At 38.9% G+C, this 27,913-nt stretch overlaps 1 protein-coding gene and 2 pseudogenes across 1 annotated transcript in view; 2 read left to right on the forward strand and 1 right to left on the reverse strand.

Moving 5' to 3' along the window:
- The window catches only part of LOC107674532 (puromycin-sensitive aminopeptidase-like), an 18,148-nt gene extending 14,911 nt beyond the window's left edge, over positions 1 to 3,237 (reverse strand). Inside the window, exons 1-3 of the mRNA XM_016468519.1 lie at positions 2,901 to 3,237; positions 408 to 492; positions 195 to 272 (exon numbers count right to left, since the gene is read on the reverse strand). Of these exons, the coding sequence (XP_016324005.1) occupies positions 195 to 272; positions 408 to 492; positions 2,901 to 3,182 (445 nt within the window). The 5' untranslated portion in view covers positions 3,183 to 3,237. The remainder of the gene's footprint in view (positions 1 to 194; positions 273 to 407; positions 493 to 2,900) is intronic.
- A 7,756-nt stretch (positions 3,238 to 10,993) lies between these two features.
- On the forward strand, positions 10,994 to 12,249 carry LOC107674511 (C-C chemokine receptor type 7-like; annotated as a pseudogene).
- Positions 12,250 to 18,660: 6,411 nt separating this feature from the next.
- LOC107674512 (keratin, type I cytoskeletal 19-like) lies at positions 18,661 to 21,376 on the forward strand (annotated as a pseudogene).
- Positions 21,377 to 27,913: the final 6,537 nt, after the last annotated feature.

A 27,913-nucleotide genomic window follows, 5' to 3' on the forward strand; every position in this document is an offset into this window, starting at 1 on the left:
ACTTTGACCTTTTGCAACGTTTTGATTTAAGTAGCCTATTATTAAAATGATTCAGATATCGCACGCCCTTGCGATATTTACATTTGCGATATATCGTGCAGCCCTACAATAAACCCACTATAGCAAATAATTACACAGAGATTGTTGAAATGACAGCAGCAGGCTCCTTCCAGGACAGCTTAGGAGGTTTTTACCTTTTTGCAGAATGCTGGGGAAACATAGGGTCACCTTCTCATCCTCGTTCTGATAGTTAAATCCTGTAGCGTTAATTTCTAAATGGATGGGGAGAAAATGAGCACAGTTAATCCTAAAAATAAAACAGACTATAAAGCATTTAATGCAAAAAAAAAAAAAAAAAAGTCAAGCAAATACATCAACTAAATGTGGATTTGCAGTTTCGCACTCACCGTCCCCCCCTTCAGGCACAAAAGAAGCAGTAATTATGTCTATATCAGCACAGTTCATCACAATCTGGTTTGTCCCTTGTGTAACCTGTCAAGAACAATGACACAGGGATCAGTTTTAACATTTAAATGGGTCCGGTTGTTTCATGATCCCCAGTTTTCAGTGTTTGGTGTGTGGTTTCTTTTCTAGCAACACTTCATTGCCTTTCGCTAGCTGGAAACCTTCGTTTGTTTCATACTGTATCAGATAACAGCCATAAAAGTGGAACAATCTCATGTCACCTACATACAGTAGAGCCAATCACTGCAGGAAAATTCTTCCTGATTCAGTAAAAACTGAACCAGCCTCTTTCTCCGACACAAAAAGAGAAATTAACCTCAAAGTTTAAAATTATATACACTCCCGTTCAAAAGTTTGGGGTCAGTACAATTTTTAAAAAAAGAAATTAAAACTTTTATTAAGCAAAGATGCATTAAATTGATAAAAAGTGACATTTCGGAGCATTTACAATGTTACAGAAGATTTCTAATTCAAATAAATGCGGTTCTTTTGAACTTTTTATTCATCAAAGATGAAAAAAAAAAAAAAAGTATCACAGTTTCCAAAATATTAACCAACACAACTGTTTTCACCATTGACTGATAATAACAAGAAATCAGCATATTAAATCAGCATTCTGAAGGGTCATGTGACACTGAAGACTGAAGTAATGATGCTGAAAATTCAGCTTTGCATCACAGGAAAGTTATTACATTTTAAAACATACTAAAACAGAAAACAACTCATTTAAAATGTTAATAATTTTTCTCAATATTACTGTTGTACTGTATTTTGATCAAATAAATGCAGCCTTGGTGAGCATAAGAGACTTCTTGTAAAAACACTAAAAAAATCTTTAAAGTTTCGAATGGTAGCGAAAGAACCCTATGTGTCTTGGGATCACTACTTCAGCCGTTTTTATCTTTGCTCATATCACAGTACATACAATTTCCCGTTTCCTGTTTTGTTGTAGGAAATCTCCAGGAGTACGAGCAAATACGACGCACATGGAAAAAGAAACTCCTGAATCCTCGCGGCTTTGCTGAGGCTCAAGGGCCATCTCCTGCTGCTATGAAATTCTGATGTGTGCATATATAATCAGATTATGAATAAAAAGAACAACAGTTTGCATGGCCTCTTATGTTGCAATAGGCTGTTTAAGACTGCATTTATTGCATAATGCTGAAGTGAAACTTTCCCGGGCCGATCAATAGCTTTCAGGCTCTCCTCTCCTCATGTCCATAAGCTAGTTTTTTCCACAGACAAATACATCCCAGAATCAGTAAATCCACTGTTTTAATTATTCCCCAACTGAACTATTATCACACTTCATTTTCAGTGAATTAGATCACAAATAATGAAACACATTGTGCTTAGAGGCTTGAATCTTCCAAGGTGAAGCTTTAGAGAGCACATGTGGCTTGTTGATGCTGGATGTGACTTGGATGCAAGAGTACACTCACTGGTCATGTGACAACAGGCAGCCACTAGCAGTAGGCTATTTTAATGGCGTTCATAAATGTAAGCCAAATGACGGTCATGATGTGTATGGCATTGTGGGGGACGTAGTTAATCTCATGCTCCAATAAGTTTTGGCATCACTACATCATCAACTGCAAGGCGACTTTCATTAGACTGGGGTACAACATGACTTAACATGTAAAGCTGTTGGTCTATAAAAAGGCTCCACAAACAATCTTACGCAGACCGGACCTAAATTTTGTCACATCTGGCCCGCATTGACCTCTTCTGTCATCTTCTGTCTGTTTACAGCATCAACCACAGTAATTTACCTAGTAGTAAATGCTGTGATTGTACCCAAACTTTTAATGAACCCCATATTTTGGAGGTTTTATATGGAAGTGCATTATTTTAAGTCACAAAGTCCATATTGCGCCTTACTGTTTCCTCGGGCACTACATTGTGATTATAGTAAGCTATAAAGTATCATGTAAACTGTCAGACAGGCTCAAGAGTGACTCAGGAGCTTGTAGACGGGACTGATTCGCCGTCTCGGCCACGTACCTGAAAACTATAACGTTAACCTGGAAGGCGGTTAAATTACGACATATATGTTTGTATTTACGTGCTTTATGACAGCAGTCCTGCAGGCTAACGTGGTTAGCAGTGTGGCGCCAGTTAGCGCTTTAGCTTGCGGGGCAACTAACTGCTTAATTCTCTTTATTGCGAGAGGCAGACCTCAGAGAACAGCAGGTTTAAGTATTTAACCTTAAATAACCAAATTCGAACATGCTGGAACACATAAATGTGAAAGACGTGGTGTGTAAAGCCTCTGTCTGGTTCACTAGCCGGTAGCTTGTTAGATTAGCAGCAACAACAGTATCAGCTGTTATAAAAATGCAAAGTGAAAAACCAGGCTTAACATGAACATGGCATGACATTGGGGCCCTAACGAGAGGGGGCAGAGGGGCTGCATGGCACCGGGTTCACATTACCTCCACGGCTGCCTCCAGTTTGCCCTCGAAGGTGAAGTCGATGAGGTCGGGCTTGAGGCGCAGCCCGTAGTTGACGGGGTAGACGTCAGTGGGCAACCGCACGAAGGGCCTCCGCTCGGGCATGCTGAATAATGTCGATACGCTGGAGAGCGATTTAAAACGGACTAGGAGTCTGCTTGCTCGAAGAGTCGGAGACACGGGCTTCGCTACTAGAGTCGGATTGCGGGGTAGGGCTAACCGTATGACTGACAGAGACACACGACAACTCGTTAAAAACAACATGCAAACCGTTGGAGATGGTCCTCGTTGTGTACCGCCCCCTCTTCTTCAGTTTGCGATGTCCGAATCGTTATTTGGAGTCGGAGCTTTTAGTGAATCGGTTGAACTGGCTCATAGAACTCGTCTGAAAGGTTCATTCGAACGGAAAGAGTCGTTCATGAATCGGACTGAATCGGGTTACTGATTTTTCGATGAGTGACCTAAAATGTAGGTGAAAAAGGTCTATTTTTAATAGCATAAAAGTTTTAACAGTTCACACAGAAGTTACTTTCAAACCAAACAGCTTTGTGTTTGTCAGTGTGGCACCTTGAACCCAGTGCAAAATCTGTGAGGGGAAAACTTTCGCCCTTAAGTAAAATTCAGAAGATGTGAAAATTCGGCGAACAGCACTAAATTGGGGATTTGACTAATGCAGCAAAAAAGTGGGATATTTTTACAGTCAAACAGCAGAAATAAAAATGTTTTCAATAAATATTATGCTAGATCAAATATTACATTAATAAAATATATTATTAAATTTTTGATAAATAATAAACATTTTATTACAACGTAAAAATATTTTTAGCCAATAAGCAATTTTATTATTATAGTAAATGCAAATTATATTAAAGGTCTAAATGAATTTGTTTTTATGAGCGGACTCATGGCTGCAAGAAATTAAAAAGGCACTACAAAACGTAATAGTAGCAATGTGTGCCGACATATGGATTTATTTAAGTGTTTCGTTTTAGAGTTTAGACACAAAGCATGTAATCATGACGCAAATTTAGCTTAATCCGCTTTCGAACGGATTCCTTTAAATGAACTGTTCAAAGGAATCGAATCGTCGAAATGAATTGGACTTCTCTCGGACAGACAGCGAGAGAACAGAAAAAGCTTCAGCTTCATATGCAATATATAAATTCAATCTATAGACTGCGCGCCACGGCCAATGTTTTACGGGTTTTGATTAGAATATCATTGAATTTTACACTGAATGTTATTTACTCACGCTTTTGTCCACAACTCTAAAAGTAGTCTATCATTTAGTCGTGAAATCTTCATGCACGATTTGCATTAGTCTAATATAAATGTGAAGATGCCACTTTATACTAATATGCTATCTATAATTAATCTTTTTAGTTTGATATAACTGAAACAGATCTGAGAACTACCTCTACTTTAGAGTAATCAAATAGGAATTATTTTGTGAGCCTCTCTTTTCTGACATAACACGTAATAATCAGGGATGATTGTGCAGACATTGGGCCTGCCCAGTCAAGGAACATTTAAAATGTTAAAAACATTTATTATTATCCATCTCAGTATAAATAAGACTGTTTATATACTTCAGAGCACGGTTCTTGAGAAAAGTCCGATTGGCCTCAACAGCGCCTCCAGCTGGTCATAGAATGCAGACGCTGAATATGAACAGAAATATCACATATCTGCCAGAGAGAGGCGATATAGTACCAGTCATTTGACACGACATACAGGTGCATCTCCTGTAAATATTTCTTTCGCTGTTAGTCCACATTCAGGTACAAACGCAAAAGTCTGAGTTTCGCTGTATCGCTCAGGTTGCACTGCAGTGTCTATTCACAGGCGCGACCCCACTACTGATCGACACGGGGGCTTTGACCTGCTCCGTCTCCGCCCTGGGCCGGTTCACCCCTCCTTAGACGACCTGGTGGTCCCGAGCTCCCCCAGGAACACCATATCGATACCGAACTTAGTGCGGACACCCGATCAACATAGTCCACTGCAGCCCAGAACCCCTGAACTCAAGCGATCCGCCAGCCTCAGCCTCCCAGCAGCTTGGATTACAGGCGCACGCCACTGCACCCGACGAGAGCTGCGAGCATCAGCGCTGCTCCTCAATCTAGTGCTCACTGCGACCTCTAGTGCAGCACAGCAGAACACTAGACTGCCATTAGCCGTGGAGCAGAGAGAACTTCATGGAGTTTAAACATCTCCAAACAAATCAGCAAAAATCTAGTTTTTTACTTTTAATTTAAAACATTCAATTGCTATTTTCCTTTCCTTTAACACATCTGACTATCATTTAATCCAACTCAGTGGTTAATACATGAATCATTTGCTATAACATTGGATTTTTAGGTGGTTTATTACCTGTTTTATTTATCATATGTATGTATGTTTATCACATGTACACACGTTTAGCTCATTCATTTTATTGTGGCAAACTTTGCTGTTTATATTCCTAGAAGAAATAAACAAATTAAGGGACTGCGGTCTCAGGTGCGGCACTGTCTGCAGCCCTGACAGGAACCTCTGGAGCAGCTCTGACTGAAACCAATGCATGTTCTAGTGATGCAACATCAGGAAATTATGAAGCAGCTGTGACAGAAAACTCTCTTTCAACTGGACGCTCCAGGACTGGGCTGTGAAACCCACTATAGGGGGCCGCAGCAAACATCCAAGAGGGCTGCAGGATGATTTAAAATTATTCAAATGAATATGCTATTTTTAACAATTAACACAATTAACATGAATAAATTAGAATAACTTAATTAAAATGCTTAAATACAATTTTTTCTTTATTTCCCCATAATAATTATTGTTTCTTTTTGTTTAACAGTTTCTTTTTATAAAAAAAAAGAATAAAACAAGCAGTTTTCTCCTAATTACAGCAGAAGTACTGGAGGAAATATTGTACCTTAGATGGGGAAACCTTTTAAAATGTTTGTGGACAATCAAGTCAAAACGATCGAGGACAACTGAAAACAGGAACCAGGATGGCCATGATAAGAACCTCTGCAGCCTTAAACAGGAACTTTGTAGAAATATGTTAGTCCGCATGAAATCAAAATTGACCCTATTTATTTTCTTAATGAATGTTACTGATTTTATTGTGAATATATTTTTATTGAATATTATTTACATTTTTAATCATAACTTGTTCTTCCTGTGATATATCATAGGATACGATCACTTTTCTCTGCTGTCATGTGAGGCAGTGCTGCAGTCAAGCCCCTGACATTCAGATCTGCCTCCAATTATTCACTCTTCACAAGAAAATCAACAACCAATGCATTAAATCAAGCCCTGCCTAGTGCCTACGTTTTGTTCTTGTTTGATTAGCTGGAAAGCATTCAGAAATATGTCACATTTTATATATATATATATATATATATATATATATATATATATATATATAAGTCGCAACATCTAACTACTGGGGTGCCTCAGTGCTCAGTACTTGCACCATTATCAAGTAATATCACCATATGCAAGTATTACTGTCTCAAGCCAAAGAGGCAGACGCTACCAGGGTTTGGGAGCCTTGCAGGATGCTTTGCCAAGAGATGGGGAGGCAGTGACAGGAACCTCTGGACCATGAGAAAATCTTCTGGGATCACGACAACCAGCACATGGAGCTTTTCCACAAAGTCGGCTGTGACAGGGCAATTTTGGGACTGCTAGACACTACATGCCCTGCAATATGCTATGACATTGAGGGAAGTCTTGAACTGTGGCGGGAAGTAGTGCAAATAAAATTTGACTTTAATAAATGTGAAGATGCTTCTTTATGCTATCTAGGTTTTCTTTAGGATGATGTAACTGAAGTAAATCTGAGAACTACTTCTTAAGAGTAACAGTAGGAATTATTTTATGAGCCTGTTTTATGCTGTAACATATATTTGTAGTATATTATGATATGTGGCCTAGAAACAGTGTCCAGATCAGGCAAGTCTTTTGCAGGATTCTTTTTAACTTTAAATCTAATTAATTAGTATAGTTTGATCTATACTAATTAATAGTTTGATATAACTATAACTAAGTAATAGTTTGATCTTTCTTTCCTATTTCTGGAATGAGTTAATAATTTTAAAAGGTCAGTGAAACGTGAATATATTACACATGACTGAATAATAATTAATGATGATTCAGCGTGCAGACATTGGGCCTGTCCAGTCAAGAGATATTTAAGTTGTTAAAACATTTGTTATTTGAAGTGTGAAACAGCGTCTCCAGCTGGTCATTGAATGCAGACGCTGAATATGAACAGAAATATCACATATCTGCCAGAGAGAGGCGATATAGTACCAGTCATTTGACACGACGTACGGTAAATGCCTCAAACAAGTTAACAAACAAGTGCAACGCCGCTGCTGAAAAGATATAAAGTTTAAAAAAAGGTTACAAATTTGAAAGTGAGACAATGTCATTATCTGGTGTTGACAAGTAAGAGTGAAACGATTTGACTATCACTGAATTCTTAATAATATAATTAATATGTAAATATTTCTTTCGCTGGTAGTCCACATGCAGGTACAAACGCAAAAGTCTGAGTCTCGCTTTATCGCTCAGGCTGCACTGCAGTGTCTACTCACTGGCGCGACCCCACTACTGATCGACACGGGGGCTTTGACCTGCTCCGTCTCCGACCTGGGCCGGTTCACCCCTCCTTAGACGACCTGGTGGTCCCGAGCTCCCCCAGGAGCACCATATCGATACCAAACTTAATGCGGACACCCGATCAACATAGTCCACTGCAGCCCCGAAGCCCTGAACTCAAGCGATCCGCCAGCCTCAGCCTCCCAGCAGCTTGGATTACAGGCGCACGCCACTGCACCCGACGAGAGCTGCGAGCATCAGCGCTGCTCCTCAATCTAGTGCTCACTGCGACCTCTAGTGCAGCACAGCAGAACACTAGACTGCCATTAGCCGTGGAGCAGAGAGAACGTCATAATTTAGGGTGACCATACATCCTCTTTTTCCCGGACATGTCCTCTTTTTGGACCTCAAAAAATGCGTCCGGCCATGATTTCTAAATAGCCCAAAATGTCCGGGCGGAATTCGGCTTTTGCTTTCTACAGTAGCCATTAGTGTGCATTTTTGTATTAGAGCCATGTGAGGACTGTGTCCAGTCCCGCCCAACCCCCGCAAACATTCTAATATTGCATATAATTTTCGCGCATCAGGGGGCCGCTATGAATATGCGGAGAATACAGTCTCTTTTGGATGAGCGCTGGCTGTTCACTTTCACTTTCGATTTCGCTCTGTGTAAAGGGAGATCAGATGTTTGTCAATGAGCTCAGGATCTGTTGAGCAGCAAATCCTCCAGCATGGTCTGTTAGCCATCTCTCCTCTCAACCCGTGATCAGTCAAATATGATTCCTGCAGCTCGTGTTAGATTCAGGGATGTCAAGTTCGTGTTTTTAATTTTTTTTTCCGATGGAATTTGGCTACTTTTAAACTGTTGCCATGGCTTGATTTCCCCCCGTGGGTTAAAGGCAGGGCCGGTGTTGTGCCCGTTTTCCACCCCCTGCCAAATTATTACCCCTCTCCTTGAAATCGCTATCTGATTGCCTAAACCTAACCCCTCCCCCACACCTAACCCTAAACCTACCAGTACTAGGGGGGTAATAATCTGGCAGGGGTCAGAATTGGGCACAACTCCAGCTCATCGCATAGGCGAAATAGGCAAATGCTATAGGGTCGCCCAAATGTGTTAAGTTTTTTTTATTTTTATTATTATTAAATAATATTATTTTAATTAGGGGTGCACTATATATCGACATGTAATCGATATTGCATTTTGGCTCAATGCCATAGACATATCGTGAAGGCAGTGATTAAATTAAATAAAAATACCTAAGCGCTGCAGTTTTCAATGTGTTCGAGTGCAGCCCATGACACGCAGCGCTTCACTCTGAAACAAGCAGCGCATTAATTTATTTTCTGGCAAACCACCAAAATAAAAGCAGTTTAATATTTGAATTTCAGCAGAGATGCACCGATCTGTTTTTTTTTTTTCAGAGTCTGTAAACGGTGTTAGAGGCCAGAGACACAAAGAGGAGAAAATTAGCAGGCAGAGCAAGCTCACTGTTCACGATGTGCAAAGTATGAATGTATCTCTGAGGGGAACTGACTGTCTTAAGAAACAGTTTAGATGGTATTTTCCTTTCATCTTGCCTCGATGAAGAAATTAAGACTTAAATATTAGTTTTGTAGCCGCCTTTGGACGATAAAGTTCTCTAATTTAAAAAGCTAGTTGAGTTAATGTCAGTTTATTTATTTTATTTTATAGCTCAACCACACCCCAGCCCCCCGCCTGGCCCGTACCCACTGTCCTCTTTTTTGGAAAACTAAAATATGGTCACCCTAGATAATTTTTATTAAATATCTTTGGTATATTTTCAAGAGTGTGTGATAGTACATTTCCAAAGTTCTAATCTCCGAAAAGATCATCAAAATTCTTGTCTTCTTCAGTGGCAGCTCGTCGGGGGAGGCAGGGGAGGCACAGCTTCCCCAAAATTTTGACAGTGGCAGCTCGTCGGGGGAGGCAGGGGAGGCACAGCTTCCCCATAATTTTGAGGTGAAAATGGGAGGACGATTTAATGTTAATAAAATTCACAGTTCATTTCAGTTCATGTCTCAGAATGTGTATTTTTTGTTTGTAATTTCACAGTTGTAATACCATAACTTGTTAATGAAGTTGGAAAGTACTGCTTTTCTATGGCAAATGTGCCGAATCTGCTGATGTAATTACAACTGCTAATGATAGAGAAGGGGAGGGGGAGGCCGGGGGAGAGCTGAACTCTGGTGCCTCCGTTGGTAAACAAAATTAGCCAATCAGCATCGAGTGTTCACTTTCAGCGCTGAGGAGTGTTGAGAAAAGAAACCTCATAGAGGAGGCTAGCCTCCCTTCTGATATCAACCAATCATCAAAGAGAAGTAAATTACGTGATATTAGTTTGAACGTCTCCCGCTGCGCTGATAATGTTATGACCCCTTTAAAACCCACGAACCGCCACTGGTCTTCTTGTGGCAGGAACAGATTTTACAGGATCCTCTGGGCCATGAACTGTCTACACTGGACTAGACAAGCTGAACGAGCGCCCGTTGCAAATTAATTTTCCTTTTTGTCTGTAGCCTACGTCATTAATAGAATGAGGCATCAATTTACTGTCGGAGATTTGTCGCTCGCGTCGTGTCGCGTCGCATCCAGTGTAGAAAGATTACTGCCTTTAGTCGCGTCGCGCGTGTAGACGCGGTGAATTTGGTTTTAAGCTTTCCCAGATAGCTGGAGAATATTCATATAAACCGAAAGCAGAACATTAAATAGAAAGTAAAACGCTGTTTTCAAGTGAAAAGGACGTTGAGATTCACAGGGCGAATACTTTGCACAATAAGTTATCTGCTCGACAATTTTGGATTTATGAACTATGCAGAAAATATTCAGGTGTAGCCTATCACTGTGTCATAAACGAATCCTACCTGCATTGTTTACATTAACCTATTTGCAACTGGATCGAAGGCAAATTCAGCGCAGTCACACAATCTCACAACGATGAGCATAATGAGTTTGAAATCGTCTGCTTTTTCTTAAAATCTTCATGGCACTGAACATTAATTGATAATATTTAAGCATTACAATGCTGGTTAACATTCTGTTAAAGTGGACATGAAGCAGTCAGTCAAGTTTACATTATTTAGTAAATTGATTTACACTTTAATATATATATATATATATATATATATAAAACACGATTAATGTAACCATTTAAAAGAAAACACACGTTTGTTTTGAAATGGAGGAAGACAAACTTGAAAGGACTGTTGAGCCCATAATAGGTCCAATTCCTTATGCATTTGAGCCGATACACCGAGGGGACAGAGCAGTACTACCATTACATGGATGATTTCAATTTCATTTTCCTCCATTTCAAAACAAGCGTGCATTCAAAAACTAAAGAAATGCTAATATTACCTAACTGGCCAACGGAGCAAACTTACACTGTGACGCAAGATGGCGGCACCCTTGCTCCAAAAGCTTTAACAAAACTATGCCATGTTTTACAGGTATGGAGAGCTTTGATTCAACTACAGAAGATTTAACATCACTTTTAGGCTCAACTTACGATTATGAGTTAAATTACACTGATATCGATTCTGTCACTGAGGTCAATGTCACTGACATTGCTGAGCTGTGTGTAGCCAGCAAAGAACAGGAGCTGACCATTACTGCTGTCCAGACCATGGTCTTCCTCATTGTCTTCTTCTTAGGCGTAATTGGAAACGGGCTGGTCATTGTCACCTTCATGCGGTACCGCCGTCTACGTCTACGCTGCATGACCGACGTCTTCCTGTTCTACCTGGCTCTGTCCGACATGCTGTTTCTGCTGACTCTTCCGTTACAGATGGGAGAGACGCTGAATGGCAGCTGGCTGTACGGAGAGGTGCTGTGCAAGCTAAACCGCGGTATGTACGCCATCAACACCTACAGCGGCCTGCTGTTGTTGTCATGCATTAGCGTCAGTCGCTATTTGGTGGTGGTTCGCACCAAGGCCGTGTGGAAGAGGAGTTCTGGGACGCTGTTTTACAGCACACTGTCTGCGCTTGGAGTCGCAGTAACTTCTGTTTTCCTGAGCCTGCCAGACCTGCGCTTCAGCTCCGTGGAGAACGACATGGGTTCAGACGCCTTCTTGTGCGATATGAAAGTTTGGGGCGATGAAGTGAGTAAATGGAAGCTGTGGGCCCAGATGACAAAGATTGTAGGATTCTGCATCCCTTGCGTGGTGATGGTGGTGTGTTACGGCGCGATCGGATGCGTCTTGATCCGTGCCGGTGGCAAATGTTGGTGTAGACAGAGGACTTTGCGTCTGATGGCACTTCTGGTGGTTCTTTTTCTCCTGTTCCAGCTTCCTTACACTGTGGTGCTTCTGATTAAAATATTCACACCCACTCAGAAACACTGCGAAGACTGGACCAAGTTCCACCTTCAGGAAAACATAACACGCAATCTAGTTTATGTGAGGTGCTGCCTGAACCCTTTGCTCTATGCACTTGTTGGCGTCAGATTCCGAAACGAGATAATTAGGCTGTTGACGGACGTGGGCTGTGTGTGCGCATGTGTGTCCCATATAATGCCACAGCATGACAACGGAAGCTCCGTTACATCATCGTCTCCGTCTCCAACCATACTTTCACCCATCACATCTACTTAGGCTACCTTGTCCGCCAAGAAAACACCTGCTGCAAACACAGCTGAAACATTCATTTTTCCAACACCTATATCTGGTAAAATGACTTTGATTATAAAGTCATCAATGATTTAGCTGCACATCAAAGTATCTGCAATTAATTACTTATTGATTTAAAAATTAAATGAGACATGAACTGCATGTACACAAAAGCTTTTTTTTTTAAATCTTTTAATTTTTTTTAGCTTTATGTACAATCAACATCGTAAAAAAAATGTAATCATATTGACGCCTTTTAGAAATGTTCTTTTCTGTATTTTAGATCACTATGTTAGACTGTTAGATGAAAAATGACGAAAAAAGGACAGAATTCAGATTTCAGAAATATTTGTCAGTTAGAATTACATTTTGTAATGAAAACAATATTTAGCTGTAAATAAATTGTGCAGATTTTACCATTAAAATAAACACTTGTGTTGAATGTGTTATTCATCTAAATTATTTTTACCTGAATTCAATACTAATGATATCAATTAACTTTTTTATTTTATTTTCTAATTTCATAATGGAATATATGAAACTTTCAGCACTTAATTGTCAAACAGATCATCAAAAAAGTGCTTTTCATATGTTTGAACGTAAAGTGAAAAGTACTTTTCTCACCACATAGGTGAGAAACTTAAATTTAAACTTAAATTTAATTTATTTGCAATTGTCTTAGGTTCGATGATATAGGTAGCTAAATAAATAAAAAAAGTTACAGTCCAGCAAATTTATTTTTTATTGGTTTTATAAGGTGACAATGTGTTGAGGGAACACTGCCAGGCACAGAAATATATACAAATATATTGTTACAAATTAATTTATTTGCAATTATGTTTTACGTTCTCTGAAACAGGTAGCACAAAAAAAAAAAAAAAAACATAGTCCAGTTTATCCAGTTATAAACTGCTGAAGTAGGCAACAGTGTGTTGATGGAACACTTCCTGGCACAGAATATATTGTGTGCTGTAGAAACTGCCAAAGAGCAGCAGCAGGCTTGGGATACTCAATGTCCAAAACATAAAATAATTTGAAGCACGTATCGACAGCTTTTAAAAGGCTGTCTTGCTCTAGTCTAGTGCCACTCCTCCCACAATTACGAAGGCTTGAGAGCAATTGACTTTATCCCTAAGCTGTAGGACATGAGGCAATTGTCTCGGTTGCTCCTCCTCCTCCAAGTACTGAATGATGTTTGTTCCAACCTTTAAACAGAATTTTGAAATGGTAAATATACACACATGGATCAAATAATAACCAAAATGTGTTGTCATAAATGATGTACCTGCAGGCTGCAAATCAACAAATGCTTGTTTTGCCTCCTGGTAAGAGGGCCAAGTTTTTAAAGCAACATCTCCAAGAGTGTCTAATAATCTCTAAACAGGTGCAAAATATACAGGTAAAATATTCCAACTAGGCATGAAACCACAGAGCTGAAGAGCAGGATTTTCTCACCAGAAGAAACGTTAGTGTGAATTGGAAGGAGATATAAAAAGAACAATAAAGTCAATAAGGTTTCCACGCCTTCTGTTACATTTTTCTTACCTGGCAATAAAGTCATGCGATCAGTCACAGTAGCTCGCCGCTCATTTGTGGTCTGTGATCGCTGTCCTGATGTTGAACTGTGACTGTGTGGAGGCGCTTTTTGATATTGCGGAGTCGTTCCTTCAAAAACCCTGTTGCTGGATTGCAGTATCGCCCTGGAATATACCATAATCTGGTCCCAAGATCCCAAGATCGTGGGATAGTTTACCCAAAACTGTCTTCAATATATCTTCTTTTGTGTTTTTTTCTACTGCAGTGTGAAGGTGACCGTAGTTCTGACAACTGCTGAGCATACTCACATATCCACTGCCCTCTGAATCTCTAAGGCATGGGAATTGTGTGACCAGGGCCAGAGCTAGCTCTTTTTTTCTGTCTGGTGATGGACTTAGTAGTAGAAGGATTGTATAGATATTAGGTTACTTATGAGTAAACTGAATTTAAAGCTTATAATTGAATGACTTTATGTAAGGTGGAACAATGGATAAAACATCACTTACTATTCTCCGAACTTCTCCGTTAAATGGGACACCAAAATGCAAACCATTTTCCTTCTGTCTTCAAGACATAAATTGTGATTTTGTTCCAAAGATGAGAGAATGGAAGACCCATGTGCGCATCCCTCTAAAATTGGTTGTATGTCCTTATTGTAGAAAAACAATAGTTTAGAATTACACATTATACATCACTTCATAACGCTAGGATTCCCTTGATATGTTTTAAAGAAATGAATAAGCATTTCCCACTTTTAACATACACTTTAATAAATTAAGTTTTGTTAAAAGAAATTGGTCAGAGAATTCCAGCATCACTGATGAAGGTCTCTAAAAAAATCTTTTACAAGTATTTTTAAGAGACCTTCGTCAGTGATGTTAAAATTCTCTGACCAATTTCTTTGACCAAAACTTACTGTGATTTATTAAGGCCCCCCCACTCTACCCTATAATTGAAAGACATTACCCAGTGTATTATGCCTGAATAAAAATATTAAGTATCTGATGCAGATAAATCACATGAGGGTTATATGAATGTGAATTATTCTCCTGACACACACAGACACACAAATATCATCTCCTGGTTTTTATTTTAAACTTTCATGTATCTGTTATGTACCGACGTTCATATATTAAAAATTGTGATAGGCCTATTAAAAAAAAAAAAGTCAAAATAGGCTAACTACTTTCGAAAGGCCGTCAATAAATCCACACTAGAGGTCGCAGTGAGCACTAGATTGAGGAGCAGCGCTGATGCTCGCAGCTCTCGTCGGGTGCAGTGGCGTGCGCCTGTAATCCAAGCTGCTGGGAGGCTGAGACTGGCGGATCGCTTGAGTTCAGGGGTTCTGGGCTGCAGTGGACTATGTTGATCGGGTGTCCGCACTAAGTTCGGTATCGATATGGTGTTCCTGGGGGAGCTCGGGACCACCAGGTCGTCTAAGGAGGGGTGAACCGGCCCAGGTCGGAGACGGAGCAGGTCAAAGCCCCCGTGTCGATCAGTAGTGGGGTCGCACCTGTGAATAGACACAGCGAGACTCAGACTTTTGCGTTTGCTCTCAAATAACTTCCAGACTAACTAACGTTTTAATGTGTACTTTAGAACAAAAAATGTTATAACAAAAATGTTAGTTTTCATAAAAATCAACCCCAGAAAAACTCTTTCAATTAATTATCTTATAATCTCCATACAGTATCTCTGCTGTCCCTTCAACTCCAGTGCAAAAAACTGTCAAAAGGGTGGTCAGATGATGATTTTTATTAAGCTTAGGCACATCTGGATGTGGATATAACATTCTGTACAAGGTTGTTTGTGAAGGAGAACCGTTCCGTGCTGGGTCCCAGTGTGGTATCACAGACCTTAAGGATAAAAGCAAAAATTGTGATAACAAAGTGCCAATTTCACCTGCAACATTTAAAATTACAAGTTATATTACTATAACTGTTACAGTTTATGAAGTCATAAAAGAGTAGGCTATAGGAAAGTATTTCAATAACACAAACAACTCTGAGGGCATTTACAGAGTCTTGGCCAGCATCTTCAAGATGTGTTACACATTTTGGGACAAGCTTATCCACATTTTGGAAACAAATAAGAAAATATTTTTATCCCCATTTTCACACCTATAATTTGCAGTGCAACCAGAATAATAAAAATACCTTGCTGAATGACAGATGAAGCTAACAATGGTAGGCTACATCAAAAGAACAAAAACCTTGAACTAAGAAAAAGAAAAAAAAATGTGACGTGCGATCAGATTGAGCTGATGTGCATAGCAGTGGATGTAGAGGACATTTGTGTACATTTGTATCTTTCTTTGAACACCTGCATTAGCACCCCTCATCACGCTGGCTCCATTCATATGCTAGCTGGTAGGTGCTGTGCAGGTAAAACTCACTCTCCTGATCTCAAGAAGCACACTAGCAAACAATGCTAGAGGCTGAGGTCTTTAGCTTCCGTTTTAGTGCACCTGCCTGCCATGCCGGTGACCAGGGTTCGAGTCCCGCTTGGAGTGGGTGCGAGTAGTAGGACCGGGGGGGATGGGGGTGCACGCAGCAGCCATTGTTAGTCCACAAGACTGCAAGTGCACATGAAGTGAGCCATTTGGGACAGGGCCAAAGGCTCCTAACCCTGCCCCTGAACCTAACCGTCATAGAAGTCATACAAATTCATACAAGTGAGTTTGTACGAATTACGAATTAGCCACCTCGTAAAATACGTATGAACTGGTCATGAGATAGCGTTGCATGACGTTATAAAGTGAGTTTGGAGCGAAAACGCGGTTTTAATCTCAAAACTCGTGTTTTGGCGCTATGCTAGGCTAACATGCTAGCACAAACGTTTTTGTTATGGATGAAAAAAAGGCACTCTGGCAAAAGCGGTCAGCACCGTAAAAAAAAAGAGCCCATGAAATGTTTGAACTGCAAGAACTCCTTATTGAGCTCTTAAGAAAATGGATTTACTGACAAATTTTGATAATCTCTTTAAATCGAGTTCTAACACATTAAAGGCAATTATATTGACAAGCCATTAAACATAAGAATAAAAATGAGGAAATAAACCTGTAAACACCTAAAAATGTCCTGTTTGATACACCTATGATTGTTTGTGTCATTTCATACGGAAGTTTGACTGTTTATCACCCAGATTAAAAAATGAATCATCCCTGCCCCCAAGAAGTCAACAATATCCTACCTATCTTAATGATTACCAACCTGTAGCACTCTCGCCTATCATCATGAAGTGTTTTGAGAGCTTGTCATGACCAACGCCAATGCCACTGTCCCACCCATACTGGACCCCTTAAAGTTTACTCAGACACAACATCATGATCTAACATCTGGCTCAGGAGCATGTGAAAAGAACACTAAGAAGACTGCCCGATCCCAATACCACCGCAATTAGTGAAAGAATAACAATAGTTGGCTAAGTCCCAATTTCTCAGTGCTATTTCTCAGTACTGAGCAAAAAATATACTTATTATAATACTTATATAATTATGTAAGTGTAGTTCACGTAAATGTAGGTTACATAAATGAAAAAGTTTTGATAAAAGTATGTAAAGGTGTGAAAATGGGTTTTAATAATGGTTGTGTTTAAGAAAAAGCAATGTCATATACAGTTTGATAGACTTGATCATTGAATGCATTTTGTATCAAGCGATGAAAAATCACTTAAAGCTGAATTTAATGCAGCTGCTAACTGTGAAAGAATCTTGAAGAAATGTACAGTTTGATAGGGGAGATGCAGGAGTTTGTAGCACATTTTGTTTTAATGTCTGTAAGGTAACATTTATATAATATTTTCATATTTATCTACTAGAAATGTAAGTAGACATGAAACTTAATGTCAAGTACAGACATTTTTCTGGCTTTAGTTTTAACCTATACCTCACTATAGGGTGGGATATAGTACTGTACAATCTTTGGTTTTAATCTGTATGAACTACTACTATAACCAGTACACAATTAACTAAATTAAAGACACCTTATTAATCTAGACCTAGTGACTCTTAAACAACCTAATGAGTAATCAGTTATGCTATTCAAAACTATTATCATTTAACTACACTAAATTATAGCTTAATTTAAAACCAGACATGGGTGAGGCTATAATTTTCTCTACAGTCACTGAGGTAATGGCAACTGGCCATTTTCATAGCCAAATAAAAGTGGGTGCTCGACTACACAGGTCAGACATTTTAAAAGGGTTTAACCCACTTATGAGAAAGTGTTATCAACTCGATCATATAGCAGAGAGAGTAAGGAGGGGTGAAACCTAATGACCTCAGAACTGAGTCACTTGAGCACATCAAAGAAAGCTTCAGTTTGTGACTTTACCCATGATATACCCACACCAGCTCCATAAGGCTCTGATATATTATATATCTGAGATATATACAATAAGTATATATATACTGTATATATACAATAAGATCCATGCTTTTGGTCACTTGCCAGGAGCCACTGCTGTTACATAAAACTACGACTCGGTGGTGCTCACAAGCTAACTATTTGTCTAAGTGAGATCTAGCAGACCTTTTCTTCCTGACTTTGTTGGGAGTTCAGTAGACCAATAGTTTTAGCAGGACAGGCCATTTGCCCTGCTCAGTATAAACTAAATCATATACCTATAACATTGGGAGGAAAGCTAATAATAAAGGAGATAAATCATTTTAAATGAACAATAAATAACCAAAAATGTCATCAGTTCTCACAAAATGTGTTTACTTTAGAAAATCTAACCTTGCATAACATTAAACAACCTCCTTTTTCTGCACTTAACTGTCAAAAGGTGTAAAGCTGGCACAAAACACTTCCACACACACACACCCTGTCTCCTTCTCCCACAAAGTCCAGGAGCTGCCCTGGATCTCTATCTCGATAAGAGCTCAGAGCTGGGCTCAAAGGTCCTATCTTCGTCAGGAGAACTCTAACGGGTTCCTCTCTGGTTTCATCTCATCTCCATATCCAACCATGTCTTGCTCTCTCCGTACATCATCCTGCTTCAGTCCCAAGATCATGGCTTCAAAGTCCATAGTCACTCCGATTCGCTGTGGTACGACAGCTCCTTGTGCACCCAAAGCCTACAGTGTTTATGGCTGTGGTTTTGGAGGAAGCACCCGCATCTCTTCCTCCTGTTATCGCCGGGTTGGTTGCTATCCAGATCTGCATTGCAAACTAAACAGCGGAGGATTCTGAATCATGGTTGGAAACTGTGACTACATCCAGCTGAATGAGAAGGGCACCATGCAGAACCTGAATGATCGTCTGGCGTCCTACCTGGAGAAGGTGCGCTCACTGGAGGCTGCCAATGCCATCCTGGAGAGCCAGATCCACGAGTACTATGAGAAGAAGGGGCCGATCTGCCAGAGGGACTACAGCCACTGCTGGAACACCATCAATTGCCTGAAGGAAAAGGTACTCTTGGTACATTTTTTAAGGGACAGAATGTTGGAAGGCACATTTAAGTATGCTCTACATTAATTCATTTTTATATCAGTGTTCTATATTGTAGATTCAAGCTGCTACCATCAACAATGCCAACATCCTCCTGCAGATCGACAACTCTAAACTGGCTGCTGATGACTTCAAAATAAAGTAAGTTCTCATTCCAGCTTGATAGCTTTAGCATCGTAAGAGGTCATGTTTCATACATGATTGGTGAGTTTATTCCTCATCCTGTTTCTCCACCAATCAGATATGAGCATGAGTTAGTAGTGCGACAGTCTGTGGAGTCTGACATCGCTAACCTGCGCCGCTTGCTGGACCAGATGACCCTGGCAAAGGCCAACCAGGAGATGCAGAGCGAGACTCTGCAGGAAGATCTGGCATGTTTGAAGAAGAACCACCAGGAGGTTTGAAGTAGTCAGATTAAATCTCAGATTAAAGTATGTGTGACTGGTCTTTGGGCCATAAGGAATGTGATGCCTGAAGGGCTTGGTCGCCAATGAAAATTCCTTTATAGTTTTTTTTTTCATTTATAGTTTTAGATGAAAATTCAGATGCCATGTTAGTCAAATTAGTCAAGAACTGAGTCGTGTGTTTATAGGATGTGGCAGCACTACTCTGTCAGTTGACAGACACAAAAGTGTGTGTGGAAGTGGATGCTGCTCCTCAGCAAGACCTGAACAAGGTTTTAGATGACATCCGTTGCCATTATGAGACCATCATAGACAAACACCGCAGAGAACAGGAGTGCTGGTTCAAAGAGAAGGTGAGACTTCAGCCTCTGTTTCTTTGAGGTAAATCCTAATAAGATGTCATATATAGTGGCAGATTTTTGAAAATGCATGTGTAAAGTCCAGCTGGTTGATGCTGTGTAGGTAAACCTCACTCCCCTGATCTCAAGAGGTGCACTAGCGACTGATGTTAGAGGTGGTGGTCTTTAGCCTTCTTGTTTGTGTGCCCACCTCCCATGCCGGCGACCCAGGTTTGAGCCCCTCTTGGAGTGGGTGCAAGTAGACCTGGGGGGGTTACACGTGACAGTAAACAGTACAGTATGACAGTTGTGTGTTTATGACTCTCTTTAAGACAGCGCAACTGTGCAAATATGCTGCCACCAACACAGAGTGCCTAGAAACCTCTAGGTCACAGATCTCAGATTTGCGGTGTACCTTGCAGTGCCTGGAGATCGAGCTGCAGTCTCAAATCAGCATGGTGAGAAAATGATCTGTTTGTTAGAAAGCACAGGCGCATTAGATGGACTAGACTTATAAATGTATTTTTTGTGTGTGTGATTTGAGCTTAAAGGCTGGAATACACTATGCGACTTTTAACATCTGAACAGATTCTAAAACAATCGGTATCATACACTTGCCAACTTTGTAAATGGTTACAGAGAAAAACTCATCATCATAGACTCAATGACTGAGGATCACATACTACAAGACTTTCAAGAGGTTCCGAACACAACAAACTCACTCAGAATCATGCTGTGTTGCTATGTAGTGTATTCCAGCCTTAAAAAGCTCAATTTATGATGCCATTGTTGTCAGATATTATTCTTGATTTTTTAAATGAAATTTCAGCAAATATGTATATTTTGGTCTGTTATGAATATGGCCCCGAACTGAACTGACTTGCCTTAAACAGACCTTGATGAGGAAGGAAAGAGGAGAAATTATTTACAAATGAATGTAATGACTCCTTTTTTTCTGCTTCCTCTCTTTATCCAGACAGAAAGGGGCACTGGAGTGCTCACTGTTGGAAACAGAGGCTAGGTACAGCACTATGCTAGCAGGCTACCAGAAACATATTAACACATATGAGGCAGAGCTTTGTCAGGTGCGCACTGGCATTGAGCAGCAGGGCAGAGACTATGCTGCACTGCTGGAAATCAAGACTCGTCTGGAGCAGGAGATCGCCACCTACAGGTGCCTCCTGGAAAATTCAGTAAGTGCATCTTTTCATTTACAAGAGTTGGATATCAGGTATGGGAAAATAGCTGTTGCATTATGTTTTTCAGAAATGACTCCACTAATGCACTAATCTTTTTCTCCTCGTATAGGACTCAAGAGCAGGGTAATTCAAATATGTCTTTATACAGTATATTGTGGTGGTGGGGGTGGTTTGAGTCAGTTTCAAGATGTATGTTATTCATTCATTTCTCTTTTTTTCCTCCCTTTCAGGTGGGGTGTTTATGTGCACGACGCCAACTGACACAGTGCTCAGATGTAAACAAGTCATATGAACAACATTAAATGTAAACAAAGAATCTAACAATTCACAATTAAAGACAAATTAAGAAACATTTTCTTTCCTGTCTTGTTGTATTTCTTATTAAAACAGGAAGTCTGGGCATCTGCAAAAAGTGAATTTTGACTATGTTTATGAGTTCATTAAACTCTTTAACAGCTTCTGAGGCTTTCAATAACTATTGATATTCTGACTATGAGAGTCATGATGCATGCCCTTGCATGAGCTTAATTTACTCAATAGAATCCACAAATCAATGATAGAGCACCACCTGAGATTATGATTTAGATACATTATAGTTTTTTAGCTGTTGTTTTTAAAACAAATGATAAATTATATTTGCATATGATTTGAACATATTGATAGGTTACCGTAATAGTGTAAGCTTTTATTTTAACTTTATTAAGGCACTTTATTTATTAATTATGTATTAATACTATTAATAACATTTGCGTGTTTCAATGATAGACACGATTTACATGTGAGTATAAACAGAACCTTGAAAATATCCTTGAACACAGTGTTTCAGAAAAGCCACACTAACATTAAGTTTACAAACGGGCTATTCACCCCAAAATGAAAATTCTGTCATCATTACTCACGCTTTGTCATTTCAAACCTGTGCATTCTTGCTTTTGTGGAACATAAAAGAAGATATTTTGAAGAATGTTGGTAACCACAGACTTAAAAAAGAATAAAATAAAATAAAAAATAAATACTGAGACATTTCTCAAATGATCTTCTTTTATGTTCCATATAAGAAAGAAAGTCATGCAGGTTTGAACTGACATGAGGGAAAGTAAATTGGGTGAACTTTCGCTTTAAGGTGTGACAACGCAACATTGCACCTGAAACCTTTTAGGGGTGTCTTAAATAAGTTGAATTAATATACAGCTGAATTTTAACCCCATGAATAATTAAGTTATATATCGCTGGACAGACAAACACAAAAGTCTGAGTCTCGCTGTATCGCTCAGGCTGCACTGCAGTGTCTATTCACAGTTGCGACCCCACTACTGATCGACACGGGGGCTTTGACCTGCTCCGTCTCCGACCTGGGCCGGTTCACCCCTCCTTAGACGATCTGGTGGTCCCGAGCTCCCCCAGGACCACCATATCGATACCGAACTTAGTGCGGACACCCGATCAACATAGTCCACTGCAGCCCAGAACCCCTGAACTCAAGCGATCCGCCAGCCTCAGCCTCCCAGCAGCTTGGATTACAGGCGCACGCCACTGCACCCGACGAGAGCTGCGAGCATCAGCGCTGCTCCTCAATCTCACTAAATTGAGTAGCAGCATAGCCTAGCCCTAGTGTATAGTGCGTCATTTGGGACACAAGTGGCGGCATTTCACGAAAATCTAGGGCAGGGGTATTTTAGAAAGTAAGTTATGCAGGTTTGAACTGACATTTTTATAATTATATTTTATAAGTCTTTATATTTCTTTCCCAGAGGTCCGAACAATATAGGCCTATATTACACATTTCCATCTGGGCACCAGTAATGCTTTGTAAAAGAAAAAAGAAAAGAAAAGAAGAGAAGAGAGAAACAGTTAGAATACTTGGGTCCTCAGAGCCAAAGGCCAGTGGCTTCTGAGAATTTTTCTAGAAAATAATAATAACAATAATAATAATTCATCAGTTGATGCCCAATTAGATCACATGTTTTATCAAACTATTATTATTATTATTTTTACATTTAGATAGGCCCCACATATGTAAGGCAGAAGGCCATGTGACAGAAATACTGTTCAGAGTTTTCCTCTTGAAGTCTGGACCATTTTTATATCTTGTTTAAAACAAACATAATTAAAATGCACTTATCATGAGCAGAAAACAGTTAACTAGTAGGCTAATTTCAAAAGTTCCCTTTCCTTGCCATTTACAAATAATCTTCCCAATTTTAACAATTAGCCTATGTTTATTTTTAAAATGCTAATAGCATATGCTACTGATTAATAATGCTAAATGTAGATGAAAAAAATGCCCTGTCACAAACCTGGTTTGAACAGTCAGAATTTTATTTGCAGCATTGTTGTTTTCTGCAGTTTTCTTCTTTATAGAGAAGCAACGCACATGGGGAGGGCTTGAATGAAGCCCATTTGGCTCAAATAGATTATATATAATAAATGAACTTTTCCATGACATTCTAATTTATTGAGATGCACCTGTGTGTGTGTGTGTATATATATATATATATATATATATATATATATATGTGTGTGTTTGTGTGTGTATGCTAGGTTATATATATTTTAGAGGTCAGAGGACATAACGCCGAAAGATCATTACAATAAACCAGAGGTGGATAAGTCCATTACTTGAGTGAAAGTACAGATAATGCTGGTCAAATATTACGCCATTACAAGTGAAAGTTGTAAAAATAGATTTTTACTTAAGTAAAAGTACAGAACTTGCTTTTAAGTAGTACTAAAAGTACATTTCTTGTTTTTTCACTGTCGCTTACATTTTATTATTGTTGTATGTAATAGTTGCAAATGTGATGTCATGTCTATGTGATCATGTTCTATATTGTGAGTGAACTTACTGTACTGCAAGACAAATTTCAGACTTTGTCTGACAATAAAGTTACATCGTAATCGTAATCGGCTACCTTATGCCTCTGCAGCAACTTACATTACGCATACTGAATACACTGACTAGCTTGCAGTATCTTTGGAATAAAGAGCTTTTTAGAATGTTACAAACTTATAGAAATGAAACAAGTGAGTTGACAAAAAAATAAATACAATTATTTAACACCCCTACCCACCTCCACAAAAGCAGCATGGTAGTGATCTCACACAGCAACACAACACAACTGATGTATAACTCACAACCCAGCAACACAACTGCAGCTGTATAACAGCTTTATTGCATATATTTACAACAGCAACACTGCTTTAACAAAAAAAGCAAAACAGCAAGATTTATTTGACATCAAATAAAAAAATGTCAAGAATGCTCACTAATCGCTCTCACGGTACTTTGTCATACACAGAGCAGTCTGTGCAGTGCTGCTTCAAGTCAAATGCCTATTGTGTTTTGTTAAGAGACGCACAACAGTTCTTCTGTGGCTTAATATTTTCATTTACACAATTTTGCAAAATCGGACAATATTGTGTCTAATATATACTTATACAATATATATATACTAATAACAATATTAACTTCTTATTAAATTGTTGTAAATATCACATTTGCAACTGGTCAGTGTTCAAAAAATGCTGGGAAATCAATTCACATAACCCTACAAGAGTGATTACTGATAGACAGTGTAAAAAAACAAAAGAAAAAAAGTCACATTTTAGAGAACAAAAAAAAATCACCCACTGACTTTCAAAGCTGCTACATAGTAACGACTTTCTACTTTGAGGACCTGGACAGAAATGTAGTGGAGTGAAAAGTACGATATTTGTCTTTCAAATGCAGTAAAGTTAAAGTCATAATTTTCCAGAAAAAATAATACTCAAGTAAAATACTGATACTCAAAAAGTGTACTTAAGTAGGCCTACAATACTCAAGTAAATGTACTTCGTTACTGTCCACCTCTGCAATAAACGGCCCTGAGTGCTTGTGGTGTGAACCGCTCCGTCGTTTTGAAGTGCTGTTTACTTTATTTAAATAGTAAAATGGTGCTGCCATTGCCATTGTGTCTCGCGGTCCGGTTGGAACCCAAATGAGTTCCGGTCCCGGACTGCGGTCTGCCATTTGAAAATGCCTGACCTGGGGTATAATTCCCCTGTGGCCATACATTCAACAACAGCATAAACCCACATTACCTAAACAAAGTGAAGCGGGATTCAATCAGAGAAGTCGCCATCATCATAACAGCAGCGCTCATCGTGACATAACCCGCTACCATGAATTGTCACTATTAACCTCAACCTAACCTCAACTGCGTTTCCCAAAAGCATCGTGACCTTAAGTAGATCGTAGACCATTGCCTCCAATGATACGATCAACTTAGCTTACGATGCTTTTGAGAAACGCAGCCCAGGTCTGTTCTCCTAAAAATATCTTTAACGAGCATCATCATGATGTTTTGCCTGAACTCTGAATGCTAGGGTATGGCGACTGGACACAACTAACATTTGCCAACAACTAATATTGTGATGTCTGCAGCAGTGCTGGAGGCACAAATGGCTCCCGGCAAATTTTGAAACTAGCTTGACAAAATACAGGCATTATTTAAATTGGCCTAGTCCAGTCCAGTCAAGCTACTCTTTTGAAAAAAAGGTTAGCCACACTAAGCTAAAAATAATCACCAAAAAAAATCTAACAATAATCTAAAAGTGAGACTAAATTGAGTGCACAATGTTTACGAACTGTGAATGCTGTCACACCGCATTAATATAAATAGCAGTTGCGACTGAGAGGATCCGTTTACAGGATCAAAACTGAGATCTTCATAGATTTTCAATGAGTTTTGATTATTATTTGTGACCCTGGACCACAAAACCAGTCTTAAGTCGCTGGGGTATATTTGTAGCAATAGCCAACCTTATGACTGATTTTGTGGTCCAGGGTCACATATATTTGTAATATAGGCCTATAGGCCAGATATTACAAATATGAAGCAAAATAAGTGTTAACAAAATTATTTTCCTCCTTAATGAGACTGTGACAGATTCACCAGAAATGTATTTGCTTTTGTCTCTTGCCTTTTTATGGTATCTGATCATAAGAGACATGCCTCACAATTAACAGTCTAGCTCCTAATCTCGTTTTATTCTCACACAAAGTCTTTTAAAAATTATAATTATTGCACATAAAATTACACATGTGGTTTTTTTAAGACAAGGTATCTCTTAAAGACACTCCATTGCTTTTTGTGCCTTTCTCTAAGACAGCTAAATGATTGATTTAATCATTAAGTAGCCAATTACTGGATTTGTCAGGCTGGCCACACATTGACACTCATGTTCTAGGTATTTTTCTTTCTGAAAATCCCAGTCTTAACACATCTGACTTGAAGAAATAGTGCTGTAAGCAAATAAATCTATATGAGATGATGAAATAATGCAACAGGGACCCCGTAATTTGAACATGCGAGCAGCTTTCTTGCAGTTTCAGCAGACTGTTTCTTGTCTAACAGTTATTTAAGGTACATTGACGTTCTTTTTAAACCCCCAATGAGTTCTTCTAGCATGTTAAAACTGAAATTTGGACAACTGATGGTTATTATACATTTCAAAGTTTCCCCAAATGTACAAAAATAGTGTTTAATATGTAACTCTGGGACTGCAAAGTTTTATGATTTCTTGTAACTTGCATTGGGCATGCTATCTTTTACAATCAAACACATGGTTTTGTTCTTGAGTGTTTAAAAAAACTGAAAGAAAGAAAGAAAGAAAAGAAAGAAAGAAAGAAGAAAGAAAACTCAAAACAGAGAGAAGTTTGAGTTTGTTTCCTGTATTGGATTAGATTGTATTAGATTTGCAGATAGCTTCAGTTCATTCTTCCATTCTTTAAAATGGGGCTTAATCTTTAAATATTTACATCTATGAATAAAGTGTTTGCCTAATTGGTTTTTTTTTATCAAACAGTCTAGGTTCTTCAAAAATACTACCTGTGAGTTCACTGTAAGGAACAAAGGAAGAGAAATCCTTACCTGTTTTCCAGCCTACTGCCAAGGAAAATGACTCATATTTATTATGTTTTCCAAACGTTCCTGTTTAATGCATTTTTAAATGTTTTGCTAGAAACAATGAATATAAATATATAAAAATCTAACTATATTTTGATGAGTACATTAGCTGATTTAAGTCTTGAAGTTTCCCACAAGCCTCCATATTTCATAAGTTTAAATTCTGAGGAGAAATCTGTGAAGAAAATTTTTTTTTATTGAAGTGATCCCTCAAGAAGCTTGAAAGACTTTTTGAATGGAGCAGGTTTGAATTTTCAAGGTTAAATCACAAACTTAAACCTCATTTTCTGACTTCATTTTTATGTTTTGAGCTCGAGACCCCAATGATGTATGTGGAAAAATAATAGCAGTAATTTCAAAATTAACTTATTTTATCTTCAAATTATTTTAATAAGCCTCTCTGCTTAAGTCTATCTTTGTTGTGAAGGAATTAAGTCTGTTCATTGAACTTTGAGTCATGTGTATAATTGAAACTCCACCCAAACAGTCTTCATAGCATCTAAAGTGTTAAAACGTACTCATAATTGTCTGCTTTGTCCAGTTAGGCACCAACTTTTATTCAGAAATATACATGTACACACACACACACACACACACACACACACACACACACACACACACACACACACACACTCTTACACACACATACTATCCCTTGAAGCTTCATATCATAAAATTATGGCATCTAACATGATTAAGGTCTGGCTATTTGCTTGTACATAGATCATAGTTATGTTTACATATAATGATTTTGTTCCCCACCGAATCTTCCACAAATCAGGTATGAGAATAAGGCAGTGATATGGCAGTGTGTAAAAGCTGACGTCGATAACCTGCGTTGCATACTTGATAAGACATGCCTTGCAAAAGCCGACTTGGAG

The sequence above is a fragment of the Sinocyclocheilus anshuiensis genome, unplaced genomic scaffold, assembly GCF_001515605.1.
Source record: "Sinocyclocheilus anshuiensis isolate Anshui unplaced genomic scaffold, SAMN03320099.WGS_v1.1 scaffold572, whole genome shotgun sequence".
Classification (NCBI taxonomy): Eukaryota; Metazoa; Chordata; class Actinopteri; order Cypriniformes; family Cyprinidae; genus Sinocyclocheilus; species Sinocyclocheilus anshuiensis.